The 20,403-nt window shown below is 42.9% G+C and overlaps 2 protein-coding genes across 2 annotated transcripts in view; both read right to left on the bottom strand.

Annotated features, from left to right (window-relative positions):
* Nucleotides 1-16,747, bottom strand: part of LOC311105126 (protein diaphanous homolog 1-like) — a 47,753-nt gene extending 31,006 nt beyond the window's left edge. Inside the window, exon 1 of the mRNA XM_084147149.1 lies at nt 16,047-16,747. Coding sequence (XP_084003275.1) covers nt 16,047-16,151 — 105 coding nt within the window. The 5' untranslated portion in view covers nt 16,152-16,747. The remainder of the gene's footprint in view (nt 1-16,046) is intronic.
* Nucleotides 16,748-18,887: 2,140 nt separating this feature from the next.
* Nucleotides 18,888-19,551, bottom strand: LOC311105129 (small integral membrane protein 32-like). The gene is made up of 2 exons (XM_084147153.1): nt 19,505-19,551; nt 18,888-19,277 (listed from the first exon to the last, which is right to left on the bottom strand). The coding sequence occupies exon 2, from the start codon at nt 19,234-19,236 to the stop codon at nt 18,907-18,909; it is 330 nt and encodes a 109-aa protein (XP_084003279.1). The 5' UTR covers nt 19,237-19,277; nt 19,505-19,551; the 3' UTR covers nt 18,888-18,906.
* Nucleotides 19,552-20,403: the final 852 nt, after the last annotated feature.

Below are 20,403 nucleotides of genomic sequence, written 5' to 3'. Positions count from 1 at the left end.
TAGCCGATGTGAGTAAGACTTTTAAGCAGGTCAACATTCACAAGGCCGCAGGGCCAGACGGATTACCAGGACGTGTACTCCGAGCATGTGCTGACCAACTGGCAAGTGTCTTCACTGACATTTTCAACATGTCCCTGACTGAGTCTGTAATACCAACATGTTTCAAGCAGACCACCATAGTCCCCGTGCCCAAGGACACTAAGATAACCTGCCTAAATGACTACCGACCCGTAGCACTGAAGTCTGTAGCCATGAAGTGCTTTGAAAGGCTGGTCATGGCTCACATCAACACCATCATCCCAGAAACCCTAGACCCACTCCAATTTGCATACCGCTCCAACAGATCCACAGATGATGCAATCTATATTGCACTCCACACTGCCCTTTCCCACCTGGACAAGAGGAACACCTACGTGAGAATGCTATTCATTGACTACAGCTCAGCATTCAACACCATAGTGCCCTCAAAGCTCATCACTAAGCTAAGGATCCTGGGACTAAACACCTCCCTCTGCAACTGGATCCTGGACTTCCTGACGGGCCGCCCCCAGGTGGTAAGGGTAGGTAACAACACATCTGCCACACTGATCCTCAACACGGGGGCCCCTCAGGGGTGCGTGCTCAGTCCCCTCCTGTACTCCCTGTTCACCCATAACTGCATGGCCAGGCACGACTCCAACACAATCATTAAGTTTGCCGACGACACAACAGTGGTAGGCCTGATCACCGACAACGATGAGACAGCCTATAGGGAGGAGGTCAGAGACCTGGCCGTGTGGTGCCAGGATAACAACCTCTCCCTCAACATGACCAAGACAAAGGAGATGATTGTGGACTACAGGGGGAAAAAAAGAGGACTGAGCACGCCCCCATTCTCATCGACGGGGCTGTAGTGGAACAGGTTGAGAGCTTCAAGTTCCTTGGTGTCCACATCACCAACGAACTATCATGGTCCAAACACACCAAGACAGTCGTGAAGAGGGCACGACAAAGCCTATTCCCCCTCAGGAGACTGAAAAGATTTGGCATGGGTCCTCAGATCCTCAAAAAGTTCTACAGCTGCACCATCGAGAGCATCCTGACTGGTTGCATCACCGCCTGGTATAGCAACTGCTTGGCCTCCGACCGCAAGGCACTACAGAGGGTAGTGCGTACGGCCCAGTACATCACTGGGGCCAAGCTTCCTGCCATCCAGGACCTCTATACCAGGCGGTGTCAGAGGAAGGCCCTCAAAATTGTCAAAGACTCCAGCCACCCTAGTCATAGACTGTTCTCTCTGCTACCGCACGGCAAGCGGTACCGGAGTGCCAAGTCTAGGTCCAAAAGACTTCTCAACAGCTTCTACCCCCAAGCCATAAGACTCCTGAACAGCTAATCATGGCTACCCGGACTATTTGCACTGCCCCCCCACCCCATCTTTTTACGCTGCTGCTACTCTGTTAATTATTTATGCATAGTCACTTTAACTCTACCCACTTGTACATATTACTTCAACTACCTCAACTAGCCGGTGCCCCCGCACATTGACTCTGCACCGGTACCCCCCTGTATATATAGCCTCCCTACTGTTATTTTATTTTACTTCTGCTCTTTTTTTCCTCAACACTTTTTTGTTGTTGTTTTATTTTACATTTTTTATAAAAAATAAATGCACTGTTGGTTAAGGGCTGTAAGTAAGCATTTCACTGTAATGTCTGCACCTGTTGTATTCGGCGCATGTGGCCAATAAAATGTGATTTGATTGATTGTGTCAAGAGAGGCCTGTAGATCCCTTGCTGTTACCCTGGGGTTCTTAGAGACTTCAGTGAACATCCTTCGGTCAGCTCTTGGGCTGAATTTGGTGGGACGACCTGTCCTAGGTAGATTACCAGGAGTCTGGAATTTTCTCCATTTGTAGATGATCCGTCGGACACTGGAATTATGTACTTCGAATTGCTTGGAAATGGATTTGTAACCCCTCCCAGACTCATGGGCATCAATAATCTTTCTTCTGAGGTCCTCGGGTAGGTCTTTTGATCTTACCACACACCCATATGGTTAAGACCAAACCAGACCAAGTTCTAATCTTTATGGAAGGCTGGACACTCCCAAGATACTCTCTAATGATTTTCTAATCATTTGCACCTGTTTTGGTGCACCTGATTCTAAGTTTAGTCATTTTATGTGTTGGTAAAGGTATGGTGTACTAACTTTTTCCGCATAAGGAAAATGCATTTTTGCTTATTTTACTTGCATAACATTTTAAAAGTGTATTTTATTTTTGTGATTAGTTAAATTGGGTTACCTTTATCAATGAATGTGATTGGAATTTTGCTCAAATATCCATCTGTCCAAATAAGACCACTTTCCAGGGGGTGTACTTACTTTTTCACATGACTGACTGACTGACTGACTGACTGAGTGTGTGTGTGTGTGTATATATATATATATATATATCCCACTCCTGATCATGCCCTCTCTCTTCTGTTATACAGGCCTCGTTGGTGGTTACTAAAATCAAAGGCTCAAATGTTGAATGGCAAAGTTCAGTCAGTAATATTCATTCTAAAGGTTTTTATCTGAAGTATGACTCCACTGAATAACTGATATTTCTCTGTTAGTTTCCTCCTCCCTCCCATCATACTTAAATGACACCTGATCAGCAGGAAGGCCAGCCTACATCCTGTCACATCAGATAAGAGTTTAGACTGACTTGCGTGTTATTGACAGGTTGCAGATTAAGCTCCATTTCCTACACTCACTGTCAACCCCAGCATCAACACTTAAAGGTGAATCTTGCCGCCCGATGCTTTACCTATCACTTCACCATGTATGACCATTCATCTCACCGGTATAAATTTTGTGTTGGCTGTGTGGGGGAAAACTGAGGTATCCCCCCATGTCTCCAACGATTTATACCCATCTTAAAGGGATACTTCGGGAATTTGGCAATTAAGCCCTTTATCTACTTCAGATGAACTTGTGGATACCATTTTTATGTCTCTGTGTCCAGTATGAAGGAAGTTAGAAATAGTTTCGCGAGCCAATGCTAACTAGCATTAGCGCAATGACTGGGAGTCCATGGGTATCTGCTAGCATGCTAGAAAATATGGGGAAGAGGGAGGAGAGAGTGAGAGAGGTGGGAGAGGGAGAGAGAGAGAGGGGGACTTGCAGTGTGCTTATTCAACTTACTCCGACCCCCCACTTCCTCTAACTGACACGAGGTCGCACGATGCTGTGTGCTTGTTTACCTGTGCTGTCCAGGGTGTAACAGGGCAGAGTCAGATTAGCAGTAATCTGTCAATCAGTCTGAGAATGGGAGATTCTTTCATCCTGACTAATCCCTCACAGAACACAAATAACAGCATAACTTCCTCATCATACACAACCTGTCTGTCTGACTGTTTATCTACCTGGCCATCTGTCTTGTCTATGTTTGGATCTGGGTACTGCAGAAGCACAGTGACAGACGATTGAGAGACAGAGAGAGTGTAAATCAGCAGCAGTTTTCAATGAAAATGGACACGAACATAATGAATAGAGGGATAGAGTGAGGGGAAGAGAGGGATTGAGTGAGGGGAAGAGAGGGATAGAGTGAGGGGAAGAGGGTAACTTCAGTGAGAAAAAATTGAAATCTGCCAGTGTCAGAACACTCAGAAGAGAGGATATGACCCCTGATTGACCTCTCTCTGTATCCCAAAAACAGAGCTCTAGCTACCTGAATTGTAACTAAGAGAGAAACGGAGCACACTGAATCTGTTGCTCGGCTCAGGTCACTTAATGCAAATGTTCCGGTTAAGTGTCATGAGGTTAACTTAGATTTGCACGGCTGATTTTAGGCATAACGAGGTTAACTTTAAGTCAGTGCTAAAATAATAGGTTAAAGGGATAATCCACCCCCAGAAATAACAATCATGAAACTCCTGTCAATTTGGTTTAAGCCAATGTTCAATAACAATTTTCCCCATGACTTAACTTCTAAGTGGCCCGTCTGTGAAATCAGGAAATCGAATAGGAACGTGTCGTAGCTACATGCAACGTTTCCTGTAATCTGCGTGCAGGTACGCAGCTCCCCGGGACTGCCCCGCAGAATAAATATATCAGCCCACGCAGAGAAGCACTAGATTGAACTTCACTAAACTTTCTAGAGTTTTCCCCTTAGTTAACACTATCAATGTTTCCCTTTACTGTGGGAATTGTGATCAAATCAATGCAATATTAACCACCTTCAATGCAACATACAACATACAGAAACAAAAACAACTATGCAAGACTTAGTATGCAAAACAAACTATGCAAGAGATTTTGTAGGATTCTATTGCATTGACACACACATTAAAGCTCAATTTTTGTCTCATCAGACCACATGACCTTCTCCCATTCCTTCTCTGGATCATCCAGATGATCATTGGCAAACTTCAGACGGGCCTGAACATGCGCTGGCTTGAGCAGGGGGACCTTGCGTGCGCTGCAGGATTTTAATCCATGACGGCGTAGTGTGTTACTAATGGTTTTCTTTGAGACTGTGGTCCCAGCTCTCTTCAGGTCATTGACCAGATCCTGCCGTGTAGTTCTGGGCTGATCCTTCACCTTCCTCATGATCATTGATGCCCCACGAGGTGAGATCTTGCATGGAGTCCCAGACCGAGGGTGATTGACCGTCATCTTGAACTTCTTCCATTTTCTAATAATTGCGCCAACAGTTGTTGCCTTCTCACCAAGCTGCTTGCCTATTGTCCTGTAGCCCATCCCAGCCTTGTGCAGGTCTACAATTTTATCCCTGATGTCCTTACACAGCGCTCTGGTCTTGGCCATTGTAGAGAGGTTGGAGTCTGTTTGATTGAGTGTGTGGACAGGTGTCTTTTATACAGGTAACGAGTTCAAACAGGTGCAGTTAATACAGGTAATGAGTGGAGGACAGGAGGGCTTCTTGAAGAAAAACTAACAGGTCTGTGAGAGCCGGAAATCTTACTGGTTGGTAGGTGATCAAATACTTATGTCATGCAATAAAATGCAAATGAATTACTTAAAAATCATACAATGTGATTTTCTGGATTTTTGTTTTAGATTCCGTCTCTCACAGTTGAAGTGTACCTATGATAAAAATTACAGACCTCTACATGCTTTGTAAGTAGGAAAACCTGCCAAATTGGCAGTGTATCAAATACTTGTTCTCCCCACTGTGTGTGTGTGTGTATATATATATATATATATATATATATATATATATATATATATATATATATATATATATATATATATATATATATATATATATATATATATATATATATATATATATATATATATATATATATATATATATATATATATATATATATATATATATATATATATATATATATATATATATATATATATTAGGGCTGTCAAATGATTAAAATTTTTAATCAAATTAATCAGAATTTTCAGTGGATTAATCATGATTAATCACTATTTGCAATTACACCTGAATCCTAACAATTTTTTTTCTGAAATGCATACCAAAAGATAAATAACAGGACACAGATACATAATTTTCATATTATGTCTGTTTATTAACACAGCCAAATAATGGTGTTTTAAATCAAGCTGAAACATACTACACACCATAATATTTGTCTTTGTAATGTTCCATCACTTCCTCTTTGGCATTCCTCTTAACCAGGATGTACAATTTACAGTATTCAATTGAACAGAAAGCAATAAATGTAGTCAAATCATAACAGTGACCTACCACATTTTTGCACAATTTGAGTCATCTGTGGAAAAAAACATTTTCAATAAAACTTTTAAATCAAACCAAAGAACAATCTTTTACCTTTTCCTCCATTCTTTAATCCAGTTGCTCAAAAATCCAGTTGCTAACTACTATAACATGTTGCACTGAAACTGGTCTTTTTGTTTGAACATCACCTTTCAAATCTACTGAGCTTCATCATCTTTCAGCCAGTTGCTGAGGCAAACTAACTTGTTCACAGTGCAGTTACTCCGAGGTAATTGTTGTTACTCACTGATGTCCAATGGTCTCCTGTCAGGGCGATATGATTTACTTGAGCCAAGACCTCTTTCCTTTTTTCTTTTTCGTTTTCATAGAGCTCGTGGATTTTCTTCATAACTGTGGCTCTTGACGGTGGCTTATAGAATGAGTCTTGAGACGCCACTTGCAAAACATCAAGGAAACCTGAGTCTTCTACAATGCTAATGGGTCTACAATCCTTTGCAATCCATTTTGCTATTGTGTTGGTCAAATTATCTGAGGTTGATTTTGTTAATTGCCTGCAAACATTCAGCGTGGTCTGGCGCAAACCACTTGCTGAATCTGACGGCCCAGCAAACGCATGTTTGGCGTTGACATGGTACTTCAAGCTTGAAAAGCTCCGGTGAAATTGAAACTCCTTCTTACAAATCTTGCAAATAACCTTGTACTTGTTAACTGTACCATCATCATTCTTTTTATATTTGAATCCGTCAATAGGCCCACTTTGCTCACCTTGCTCCATCTCGCCTCTAGCTCCCAACCACTTTCCTGACCTGAATAATTTGTCACACTGCGCATGCGTGAAATGCGTTAAAAAAATTGACGTAATTAACAGCAAACAACTAATTAACGTCGTTAACGCGCTATTTTTGACAGCCCTAATATATATATATATATATATACACACACACATACACATACATACACACACACACACACACAAATACATATACACATACATACATACATACATGGACACAGTATGCTTACATTATTAGTTCTCTTGTTATTGGTTGTTGTTAGTTGTTATTAGTCCCATCCTTCAACTCCATTCAACACCACCCATCTCTCTCTTAACCCCATCCATATTGGATTTCTATTTGCCATATATTTTTAAACTGTACTGTGATGTTTTACAAAAGTTCTGAACCTTTCTATTCTCATTGTTTCTACAGATTGTAAATTGAAAATAAAATGTTTTGCTAAAAATATTATTATATTATTGATCGATTGACTATGACTTTTCAGATCACCCAGTAATGCTATCTGCAGAGTTAGCTCCTGGTAGATATTGCAATCCTTTAGCCATTCCTGGACCTGTGTCCAAAAACAAGATACAAATGGACAGTACCAAAACAAATGATCTAATGATTTTGTCTCTTCGCAGCAAAATCTGCAGAGCTGGGAAGATTGTATCCCACATATAAATAACATCCTATTGGTTGCAAGAATTGTATATAATAATTTACATTTAAAAATTCTAAGTATTGAATCCGTCTTCGTTTTTGCACATTTGTTAATATCCTTTGCTAGTTAGTGAGTTATTATACCAGTTACAGCTCATTTGTAGTCAGCAATGGGGGAGTGATTGCTTCCTACAAGAGCACAAAACGTTGAAATGCTAGTCAGATAAATAGCTTTTTTTTTTTGTCTTAAAAAGGGGCAGTGTTGTATTTTGAGTAAGGCTTCAATAAGCCAAGTAGCCAATAGGCAGAGGGTAGCATATTTGTCTGATTCTCTGTAATAATTGTATGGGAATAACAATGCATTTTATTTTGTAAAGTGGTTTCTTGCATCAAACAACATTTTCAGTCACCTCCTTGTCTGAAGGACAAGTGGATGAACAGGTTAATGTCAAGCCCTGCATGTTTTTTTCAAAAAGTCTCATGGAATGTAGGCCTACATTGAACACCACACATTGGCTGCTTTTGTTGGCTGAACGATAGTTAAAAATGTTATGGGATGCATTTTCTCCATTGTTTTTGATGGTAGGCCACTCTGGTAGGCCTACATTATAATGAAATAACCACAGTAGCCTACTTGACCACTGTCTAAAACTGTAACTTAAAGTGAGTACAGCATCACTGTTCACAGTAAACACACGCTGGAAGTTTGCACTCAGCAGACCTGAACTTTGCTCAGGGCCCCCCAAAAATGTGAGGGAACATTGGCTACATGGTTCTCGTCATTGGTGATAGCACATAAATCACATTTCATAACGCTTTTAAAACAATTACCTTCACTCCAGATCACCTAATCAGCTATCCATTCCAGAGAGAGAGCATTGGATTGTGGTTTTTTTTGTCGACTTGAGCTGGCAACAGATTTCCAAAACAATTTTCACATGTTGCTACCAACCTTGTTATAACGACAAAATTAAAAATGTGTTCCCAAAAAAATTTGTTTTCACATAACACTTATTCATAGAAATTAGTGCTTTGGGGTGGATTAGACAAGAAGCCTTCGAACAAAGCCCCCTCTAGTGTGTGTGTGTGTGTCTATGTCTGCACGTCCATGAGAGTATCTGAGTGAGCACTTAGATGCAGGTAGGTAAGTCACTGCTGATCGTCGTAGTTCAACCTCCCTGGCCGTCAGTACAGAGCTACACACACAAACGACTCCCTACTCCAGGGCTAGTGGGGAGTCGAGAATTTCACCATGACTTAACGATACCAGTTTAGTGTCTCACTCAGTTGATACTCTTGGGATAAAATCCAATATTACAAGATTATAGACTAATGGGCAATTTCAAGTTCATTTGACCCTAAGATATCCTCATGTTCAGTCTGGGTGATGTGAGACACCTCAGTAAGTTGTGCAGCACTCTCCTATTAGACAGCTCAGATCAGGAAGTGTGCGTTACTATGGTGATGTAACCTGCTGCAGAACCTACAGGTGGAAAAGCCACAGCAGGAAATAAAGACTACCAGCTGGAATGGATAACTGCTGTAAGTGATCAGTCACACAGAGGATCTAGATGTGGTCGATTGGGCGTGCGTTTGCATGACATGCTTGGCAGATCCAAGCACTATGCACGCCTGATGGCTGCACACACAGCTCAGACACCCTGTACTATCTTTAGGCCTGGGAATTACCAGGGACCTTACAATACGATATTATCACGATACTTAGGTGCCGATAAGATATGTATTGCGATTCTCTCGATTCTATATGTATTGCAATTTGATACTGTGATTTTATTGCGATTTCATGTTCCAAACATATTGCTCACTATATGTATGCTGCAGAGAGACAAGAGAGATGATGAGAAAATACATTTTAAATCAGTCAGGGAAATAAAAGTGCTAAAAACATGTTGAATCACTATTTAAAAAGTAGATGGAGAACAAGCTGTAGGATGACAAATACCTGAGTTTTGGCGCAAGTACAGCCGACAAGCGCTAGCTAATGCTAACTGCAGTAGCAAACAAGTCAAATATCGATATGATTGTCCAAATATAATATTGTGATATGTAACTATCGATTTTTCCCCCCATCACTAACTAGCATGCTGGCCGGCCAGGGTTCAGTGAATAATCCCTTGAACAAACGGGCGTGTAGCTGAGCAGGCCTGCAACGACCATGAGGATCAGAGGTTAGGTTCTCACCTGACACATGGGTCAGACGCAGTGACAGAGAAACATCATGGCAGTTTAACAAGGTGCCTGGGATGACCAGGGGTTAGCTGAGGAATGCCATCCACTGATACTAGAAGGGTGTGTGTGTGTGTGTGTGTGTGTGTGGTAGGCTAAACAGTGCAGGTTAACAGGGTTTCAGTTGAGTTATGCCATCCCCTGGTTCATCGCTCTCTGTGTGTTTCCTGCTTGTCTTTCTGTCCATTGGCTCTCACTGATGGGAGTAAAGCCTTGCATGCTTACGACATGAGGTAGCCTAGTACTCCTTCTCAGACATGAGGTAGACCAGTACTCCTTCTCAGACATGAGGTAGACCAGTACTCCTTCTCAGACATGAGGTAGACCAGTACTCCTTCTCAGACACGAGGTAGCCTAGTACTCCTTCTCAGACATGAGGTAGCCTAGCACTCCTTCTCAGACATGAGGTAACCTAGTACTCCTTCTCAGACATGAGGTAGCCTAGTACTCCTTCTCAGACATGAGGTAGCCTAGTACTCCTTCTCAGACACGAGGTAGCCTAGTACTCCTTCTCAGATTAAGAGTATGTTCAAAAATATCAACAGTGAGTTGAGTTGTGTAACTGTATTTACTACCCACGCTGGTGCCTCTGGGTCCTGCCACAATGGATGGAGAGGAGGGGTAGTGTAGTGACAGAATGGGTAATGGGGAAAAAAAAGGAAACTTCCTGTTTCTAATTTTTGCACAACTTCCTGCAACAATATAGACTGAAGAGTCAGAAGGTTTGTGTCTTTGTTTAGCGAATAACAAGCAGATATGTACATGCACAGTTACTAACTCAAACTGGCTTTCTAAAGTCTTGCAACATAGTAAAGGAACATTGAGATAGTAAAATGAGGTAATAGCTGGATTTGTACTGCAGCCTAACTGTTTTCATAAATGAAAATAAACATTTAAACAAGAAACGCCCGCGTCCAAGAAAAAGGATGTGTTTGACAAAGAAAAGCAGAAATGACTCCCATTCTTTCAATACAACTGAAGAGTTTAAAAGGTTAGCCCATGTTGTCACAGAACAGCCCAGAGACAAACACACCAGAGACTGAAAGTTTAATATTAGAGTTCAAACACCTCCAGACCACATTAATACAATATTTAGATTAAACATCGCTTTGCCCCTACTAATGGGACTGCGAGCACTGTGGCTTGGCGAGGATGGAAAGCAGCATGAGTTCATAGAATGTGTCAAAAGCAAGCATTTATCAGTGATAAAACAGAGGTGAGATGGACAGAACAAAACATATACAGTGGGGAGAACAAGTATGATACACTGCCGATTTTCCTACTTTCAAAGCATGTAGAGGTCTGTAATTTTTATCATAGGTACACTAAAACAAAAATCCAGAAAATCACATTGTATGATTTTTAAGTAATTAATTTGCATTTTATTGCATGACATAAGTATTTCATACATCAGAAAAGCAGAACTTAATATTTGGTACAGAAACCTTTGTTTGCAATTACAGAGATAATACGTTTCCTGTAGATCTTGACCAGGTTTGCACACACTGCAGCAGGGATTTTGGCCCACTCCTCCAGACAGACCTTCTCCAGATCCTTCAGGTTTCGGGGCTGTTGCTGGGCAATACGGACTTTCAGCTCCCTCCAAAGATGTTCTATTGGGTTCAGGTCTGGAGACTGGCTAGGCCACTCCAGGACCTTGAGATGCTTCTTACGGAGCCACTCCTTAGTTGCCCTGGCTGTGTGTTTCGGGTCATTGTCATGCTGGAAGACCCAGCCACGACCCATCTTCAAGATCTCGCGATACATGGCCCCATCCATCCTCCCCTCAATACGGTGCGGTCGTCCTGTCCCCTTTGCAGAAAAGCATCCCCAAAGAATGATGTTTCCACCTCCATGCTTCACGGTTGGGATGGTGTTCTTGGGGTTGTACTCATCCTTCTTCTTCCTCCAAACACGGCGAGTGGAGTTTAGACCAAAAAACTATATTTTTGTCTCATCAGACCACATGACCTACTCTCATTCTCCTCTGGATCATCCAGATGGTCATTGGCAAACTTCAGACGGGCCTGGACATGCGCTGGCTTGAGCAGGGGGACCTTGCGTGCGCTGCAGGATTTTAATCCATGACGGCGTAGTGTGTTACTAATGGTTTTCTTTGAGACTGTGGTTCCAGCTCTCTTCAGGTCATTGACCAGGTCCTGCCGTGTAGTTCTGGGATGATCCCTCACCTTCCTCATGATCATTGATGCCCCACGAGGTGAGATCTTGCATGGAGCCCCAGACCGAGGGTGATTGACCGTCATCTTGAACTTCTTCCAATTTTCTAATAATTGCGCCAACAGTTGTTGCCTTCTCACCAAGCTGCTTGCCTATTGTCCTGTAGCCCATCCCAGCCTTGTGCAGGTCTACAATTGTATCCCTGATGTCCTTACACAGCTCTCTGGTCTTGGCCATTGTGGAGAGGTTGGAGTCTGTTTGATTGAGTGTGTGGACAGGTGTCTTTTATACAGGTAACGAGTTCAAACAGGTGCAGTTAATACAAGTAATGAGTGGAGAACAGGAGGGCTTCCTAAAGAAAAACGAACAGGTCTGTGAGAGCAGGAATTCTTACTGGTTGGTAGGTGATCAAATAATTATGTCATGCAATAAAATGCAAATTAATTACTTAAAAATCATACAATGTGATTTTCTGGATTTTTGTTTTAGATTCTGTCTCTCACAGTTGAAGTGTACATATGATAAAAATTACAGACCTCTACATGCTTTGTAAGTAGGAAAACCTGCAAAATCGTCAGTGTATCAAATACTTGTTCTCCCCACTATATAATGGGTGTTCGTTCACTCAACTCAACTGACTCCAACAGAAAAAGCATTCACCATCAAAGACAGGTGGAACCTAAATCAGTGCAGTTAAGTGTGGAACATTCAATAAACCAAGGCAGTGGGGTACATGCAGACAGACTGGAACATTCAATAAACCAAGGCAGTGGGGTACATGCAGACAGACTGGAACATTCAATAAACCAAGGCAGTGGGGTACATGCAGACAGACTGGAACATTCAATAAACCAAGGCAGTGGGGTACATGCAGACAGACTGGAACATTCAATAAACCAAGGCAGTGGGGTACATGCAGACAGACTGGAACATTCAATAAACCAAGGCAGTGGGGTACATGCACACAGACAGGCACTTGTTTAACGTCCTAAAAAGGGAAGAAAGAGGGATTTACTAAAGAAGTTAGCTAAGTAGCACAGAATGAGGTGTTCTCTGTTCTTCGCCGCCCTCACACACACACATAAGCAGGCAGGTGCACACACACAATTATAATGCAGAATGCACACCAACACACAGAGATATACACCGACATGGTTCTTGACACAGCTCTTTAGCCAGCATGTTTGAAGAGCAGAGGCTGTCAAATGACTGTGTGGCCAAGCAACTCAATCATCAAGTTTGCAGACGACACAACAGTAGTAGGCTTGATTACCAACAATGATGAGATAGCCTACAGGGAGGAGGTGAGGGCTCTGGGAGTGTGGTGCCAGGAAGATAACCTCTCACTCAACATCAACAAAACAAAGGAGATGATCGTGGACTTGGCCATCACTGACAAACTGAAATGGCCCACCCACGCAGACAGTGTGGTGAAGGCGCAACAGAGCCTCTTCAACCTCAGGAGGCTGAAGAAATTTGGCTTGGCACCTAAAACCCTCAAACTTTTACAGATGCACCATTGAGAGCATCCTGTCGGGCTGTATCACCGCCTGGTACGGCAACTGCACCGCCTGCAACCGCAGGGCTCTCCAGAGGGTGGTGCGGTCTGCTGAACGGATTACTGGGGGCAAACTACCCGCCCTCCAGGACACCTACAGCACCCAGTCACAGGAAGGCCAAAAAGATCATCAAGGACATCAACCACCCGAGCCACTGCCTGTTCACCCCGCTATCATCCAGAAGGTGAGGTCAGTACAGGTGCATCAAAGCTGGGACCGAGAGACTGAAAAACAGCTTATATCTCAAGGCCATCAGACTGTTAAATAGTCATCACTAGCACATTAGAGGCTGCTGCCGCCTATATAAATCACTGACCACTTTAAGAAATTGAACACTAGTCACTTTAATAATGTTTACATATCTTGCACTACTCATCTCATATGTATATACTGTATTCTATTCTATAATATTCTACTGTATCTTAGTCTATGCCGCTCTGTCATTGCTCGTCCATCTATGTATATATTCTTAATTCCATTCCTTACTTAGATTTGTGTGTATTGGGTATATGTTGTGAAATTGTTAGATATTACTTGTTAGATATTACTGCACTGTCGGAGCTAGAAGCACAAGCATTTCGCTACACCCGCAATAACATCTGCTAAACACGTGTATGTGACAAATTACATTTGATTTGACATGGTTTATCACCTCTGTTACTTTCTCCTCAGTGAGTTGACTAGCTGTGTCCAGCCTGACTGACACTGGGACAAATATCACAGAACACCCACCCAATCCACACCCATTTCAATGACTCAACACATGGGCCTACAATACCGATCATCACCTAGTGGGCTACGTCAGTAGCATAGAACAATGGATCAATGATAAGATAAGAACTCATGATCCATGCCTAACAAAGCTCCATCCTTCCAGATGATCATGAGATAAAACAGAGACCGAACACAACAGAAAGCATGTGAATGTGATGAAATGAGAGAAAACAGAAAAAGAAACAGTCAAGGAGAGGAGAGGAAAAATGTAAGTATGTAGAAGATTAGATTCCTGCAGTGAGCGAATGCATTCCTCTGCCTGCTTGCCCTGACATAGCAGACTTTTATTACACAAGTCACTTATCCAGTTAGGACAGACCGAGCTCACGCTCTTTAGGCTACATACTCTGCACCTGTAGGGTTTACTAGGCACCACAGTCAAAGCCTATATCAGGGTTCCCCAACTGGCGGCCGTGTATTTGGCCCCCCAAGTTCAGATATATATTTTGATGTTTATTGTTTGACATAAAAGACTGTAAAAGGCAGCCCTGCATGCTGTTTTTCTGTTCTACATGCATATATCTGACTCAAGCTCAAAGCCATGTCATCTCTAACGACAACACCGCTCTTTTTCTTAATCCACTGTGGAATCTCTACTAATAATATCCATCCCCCTGCAACCCCCTACCTCTCCCCGATTCTCCCTACGACTCTCCCCCCATTTCCCCCTCCCTCCTTCAGATCCAAGAGGCTCCTCCAGGTGCATTTACCACTCCAGTTTCACATGAGCTCTCATTCTCTGAGCTATAATATGCTCTTATCCAGAGAGAGGGGCTGCCCCGCCAGGTGCACTCATCGGCAGGAAGCCTAGTGGTTAAGAGCATTGGGCCACTAACTGAAAGGTCGCTGGTTTGAATCCCCGAGCAGGCAAGGTGGACAAATCTGCCGTTCTTTGAGCAAGGCAGTTAACCCCCAACAATAACTGCTCCCTGGGTGCCGATGACATGGATGTCGATTAAGGCAGCCCCCGCACCTCTCTGATTCAGAGTGGTTGAGTTAAACATGGAAGACATTTCAGTTGAATGCATTCAGTTGTGCATCTGACTAGGTATCCTACTTTCCCCCGCACAGCTAATGAGAGACTGAACAACTCAACAGGCAGAGGTCAAGGGTTGTGTTACAGTGTTACAAAACTCTCACTGTGTGTAGAACTACTGTCAGAGGGTTCATCATCAGCCAATCTGTGGCCTCTGTCTAGTGGGATGGGCATCAGGTGGGGGCAGTGTTGCATGCTGGGAAGGGTTATTTCTGCTTGAGGTGTGTCCAGGCAGGGTTGATCTAATGACCTCTGTGTTAGAGCTGAGGCGAACAACCGAAAATGATCGACACCGACCACTTATCGCGGACATTTTGCTGATATCATTCATCACATTGAATTACCCATTCTTACCATGGGTACTCTCACTGGCTATGATGTTACTATATCCCCCTCCATCAGGTTACTACAGCCAGCGCGATGTACCGCATGTCAGTGTTTAACTCTACCATACAAAGTAACATATTCTTTCTGTTGATGATTTAAATATATTTCTCATTCAAAATCGTTTATGTTATTGTGACGTGTAAATGACATTTCAGAATATTATCCCGCAAGGGAGACCATGCAAATTCCTTGCCTGCGTGTGAAAGTGCAGAACAGAGAATAACATGTATTCCATATGATGTACTGTACTATACCCCGGTTCAATCCGGAGACAGTAACCTGTGAAAAACCCTAACCGTTTCATCTCCAAAACAAACACGAACTTGCTACCGGGTTACAGTTTCCAAACCGCGAGTCACGCCGTTTGCTACAATGTCACTCATTGCAACGCTTCAGAGTTTGAGAAGGTGGATAGCTACCTACTTCCTCATTTGTTCACAAACCAAGGTTTGACATTAGCCTTGCAGATTTCAGAGTGGTGGGAAAACACGCTGAATAATATTATAATATAACTGGCTGCAAATTAAATATAATCACAAGCAGGTTTGCTAGGCAGAGATACAAGTGATATAATGACAAGCCACTTGTTCTACCAAAAAGTAGCTGTTGATGCGTCCACACTTGTTCAGCATGTTGTCATCAGAGCTCTAAAGTAACATTGAACAGGAGTGCGTTAGCTAGCTAACTCACAAGCAGTGAAATATTAAATGAATACGTACAAATTTCTTTTTCCCGTCTCCATCTTCATTACTTTTCTTTTCTTTCTTGTCCTTCTTGCTTTTGGGAGTAGCAGCAGAGGCAGAATTCCCCGCATTAGGATCCATTGTGATTTAGACAATTTCCTCAAAGGGAGAACAAAAATAAACCCCAAAACACACCCGGTGATTTCCGTATTTTTACACAAAACAAACTTACGCCCCACTACCAAGTTATCAAAAGCTGTCCTTTCCGACGAAAAAAGGTCTGAGTAGCCCCTGAGGACTGTCTGTACTAGTTTACTGCTTTTGGACTAGTTACTTTTAGCAAGTGGCTAGCTGTAGCCAATAACCCGAACCCCCCGCCTGTGACTGAAAAAGGAGGGAAATTTAAAGTACCCCCAAACAACGGAAGGAAAATGTATAGGAGCCACTCTTGACGACTCTTTGTTGTTGCACCAAACACAACTTTACCATTACATCTAGCTAGTTAATGTTGCGCAATAGTCTTCCCAAAGAAAGAGGTTGTCCGTAATCCTCGCAAATTTTGAGTGCCTCCCTGTCTATGCGGTAGAGAATGATGGCTGACTAGCTAGATATCTTAAAACTCGGTAAAAAATTTTTTGACGGTTCTTCCTACTACCACAAGTTGTTTCTATACAACACCGTGGTCATGTCACTGTTGAGTCCATTATTATAGTTTCCCCAAATTCGTGTCATTACTGCAACAAATTAACTTTCCCGAGTGACAGCGTTCAAACACGTCCACAGTAGTCTTCTTCCTGTCCTAACAAATTGGAACGGATGGGGGAGGAGCCATGCGCACTAGAACTACACCTGAGAGACATGACATTTACAGGAGAAGGACGGGTTGCCCTCAAATCGTTCTTGTAAATTTGATGAATGTGAACAAAAGTCACATGTGAAGTAGAACGACGCAAAACAAATTAATCAAATCATGCTTAATAAAAATAGAAAAGTTGAAGGCTACATTTAAAGTGATTGAAATGTAGCTTTGAGTAAAGTAGTCTATAATTTCAGAATCCCCCCTCCCCCTATATTTTTGGGGACATATTTTACTCTTTCCAGCTCAGCTCCAGCATGACAAAATCCCGTTAGAATGTGTTTGGGGTGTGGTTCATAGTCTATATTTTTAACCATCCCAACATATGGAGTTGAGAATGTTATTTTACTCACTCTATGTCTTAAAAACACAAACAGACACAACAATAGAACAGACACAACAATAGAACGAATCCACCTCTGCAGTTCATTGTGATATGGAAATACTATTTTCCTCATAAGCTTAAATTTGATTCACAATTTAATAATTATTTCCTTAGATTTCAAGATAAGACTAATGACAGTCTTAGGCTACCACCTAGTGGTTAAAACACGAACAGCAGGTTCGTTTTCTGTCAACGGTTGGCCTGATTTATCTCCGGGTCATTCAAGTGTCAAGAAAGTTTCACCCTTGTCTAAAACAAATCAAATTATCACGATTCTGAGCACAACAAGTTTCAATGACTTAGCAGTAAAATCGACTAGAATTATGGGGCTACGTTAGAGTATAGGCAGCATTAGCAGTGGTCTATCTTTCCACAATATGTATTTATCTTTCCTTCAGAATGTGCCGACTGCGTCGAACCAAATCCAGGCGGGCAGGCCTCCAATTGACGCGTAGTCGACTATTATTTTCACTTCAACACTCACAGCAATTTCCATAAAATGTAACTTGCTCAAATTCATGAAAATGTCTTTATCTAGGCTGGCTGAGGAATTCCTTCAATGTAAACCTGCCCTCCTCTGAAAATGGTAGAAAGCAATTAGCTATATGAAGATGCACACACAGGAAATTACAATCTGGAAAGTAATTCAGTTGGGCCACGGCCTAGGCCTACACTACGCGCGCGCGCGCGCACACACACACACACAGGCTACTCCCCTGTGGTCACAAAACTGTCTTGGCATCTAGTGGATTAGGATATATGTATCTCATTCTCCATCAAGGGTGTTTTGGGACAACATATTTCAGAGTGGAGTCGGCATAGACAGCGAGGCCTCTGGATAAAAGGATAGATAGTCAATTTGTCTTGGGCGATTTATATCAGCGTTAACCACTCGTTCTGCGAGCAATTAAACTAGTACATTGTGAGTGATGGTTTAATAAAATAAAAAAATGAAAGCGCGTGATAAACAGGGATGCAGTCATGTAACCTCTTGTCTCGGATATTCAACTATCAATCCGTGTCATCCATTTACATTTACATTTTAGTCATTTAGCAGACGCTCTTATCCAGAGCGACTTACAGGAGCAATTAGGGTTAAGTGCCTTGCTTAAGGGCACATCGACAGATTTTTCACCTAGTCGGCTCGGGGATTAGAACCAGCGACCTTTCGGTTACTGGCACAACGCTCTTACCCACTAAGCTACCTGCCGTCATCCCATCATCATCATCATCATCATCATCATCATCATTATCACCCTATGATTTTCATATAGCCATATTGAACTAGATGGACAAATATAATATATTTAATCATGGTTTTACACAATACAAAGAATGAAACTTTAAGATCAGAATTACACAATAGATCTGCAGAAGAGCGCATTACAGTGCTGTAATATAAAATGTTTTATATACAACAACAAAAAAACATACACATTTATATAGGCCTACACGTAATTACATTTAGTGCAGTTTGGAACAGGGTGCGTAATAGGTCTCTATATCATTGTGCCAAATGAACACATAACGGTTACGCACAGCGTTTGGACCATGCACTGGCTGAAATAGTCAATATCACACATCCTTCCATGAACACATTCATAACACAAGTTACCTAGTCCTACAGACGTTACCAGCTGAGTGGGTCACGGATTCTATTTGTATGAGGTCCGGGCCTCTCGGAGAGACCGATCGTAGGGCATGGAGGCGAAGAAGGAGTTCCTAAGCTGACAGTTGATGAAGAAAACGATGAGCAGCACGAGCAGAAACAGCACCAGACAGATTACCAAGTAGGTGGCTAGGTCCGGTTTGTTCAGCTCCTCTTCCTCCCGCATCCCGCCCCTGCTGCCCGTGGGCCTGAGCAGGGCCGCCATGTTCACCGATCCGTGAGATGCGTTAACGGACACGGTCTCGTGCGTCTGGAGGGCCATCCCTAGGTCGAAGTCTAGTGCGTTGGTGGAATTCAGCAGGATTTGTCTCAACATGACCGCTCGCGTCACCGGCCTTCCACCCGGTCAACGTTCAACTGGGAAGGGAGTAAAAGAGCAGTTTCTAATCACAGTTCAATGTGTTGATAGGCTATATAACGATCAATCATGCAAATGTTAACAGTTCACAAACGACCATAAGAGCACAATTGGGCTACAGACCCCTGTGGAAAAGAATGACGCACATGGAAAGAAATGGAGTGTCAATACGGCAAACGAGTGTCTCTATCCATAATAGCCTACCTCATACGAATCTGTTACTTACTTTGGTGTGTGCAGCGGGGTGACCCGCAGGTGAGGTGGAGATCCAGGGAAACAGAGCCCGCATTCCTCAGGCGTTGTTTGCTCTGTCCACTCTCTCCCGGAGAGGACGCGCTCTGGAGAGGCGGTGTTGTTTGGTACTAAATCCGCTGCGCCTACAGACCATATGCCGCCTGTCCTTAAGCCATTCATTTATCCCCACGCAGAACTGAATTTCGCATATCCATGTATGTCTAAGTCACGTAAAATCACCAGAGGTTGTCTAGTCTCGTTACCGGTGATGTAGGCCTAAACCGACATGCAGGAGCTTCTCCGGCTGTAACCGTGAGATCATAAATCCTCTGATTTCTTCATTGAGAGTTCTTACCGTAAACACCAGAGTAGCCTATCTGGACTGTAAGTGACAATGTCGCCCACTATGCAAATGAAAAGGCTAATTGGTATAGCCTAATTGGTCAAGTTTAAAAGGAGGTTATATGGAGACCATCCCATGTGCACGGATTTTCTTTCGGTTGGTTGGTCCAAGTGGCTCCTTAGTGCGCTGTAATGTATTGGTTGGAGCGCGGGTAGAGAGAGGGTAGGCAAGGGGCACATCGGTTCACTCCCGGTTCCTTCTCGCGTCCCACTCACGTTCTTATATCCAGGAAAGGTCGATATGTCTCGGTTTTGAGTGCCTTCAACTCAAAACGATCCCCCAACGGGAACATCGACCCAGACCCGAAGAGTGGGGTGGGGGAGAGATAGAAAATTGATAGAAGACAGAAATATTCTTGGAGCTCTTTCTCTCTCTCCAGGTCGTATACAGCTTCCTCTCTGCCTCGGTTTGTGTGTTGTGGGGAGAGGATAGATTGGTTACGGAGAGGGAGAGGGCACGCGCCAGATGGGATCCCTGTGCGCACAGGG

The sequence above is a fragment of the Coregonus lavaretus genome (assembly GCF_964263955.1).
Source record: "Coregonus lavaretus genome assembly, chromosome: 29".
NCBI lineage: Eukaryota > Metazoa > Chordata > Actinopteri > Salmoniformes > Salmonidae > Coregonus > Coregonus lavaretus.
This window is presented reverse-complemented; position numbering and strand designations above follow the sequence as displayed.

Bases quoted from the DNA above. Each gene is read 5' to 3' on its own strand.
- LOC311105129 (XM_084147153.1), bottom strand. From the start codon at position 19,236: ATGTTGAGACAAATCCTGCTGAATTCCACCAACGCACTAGACTTCGAC.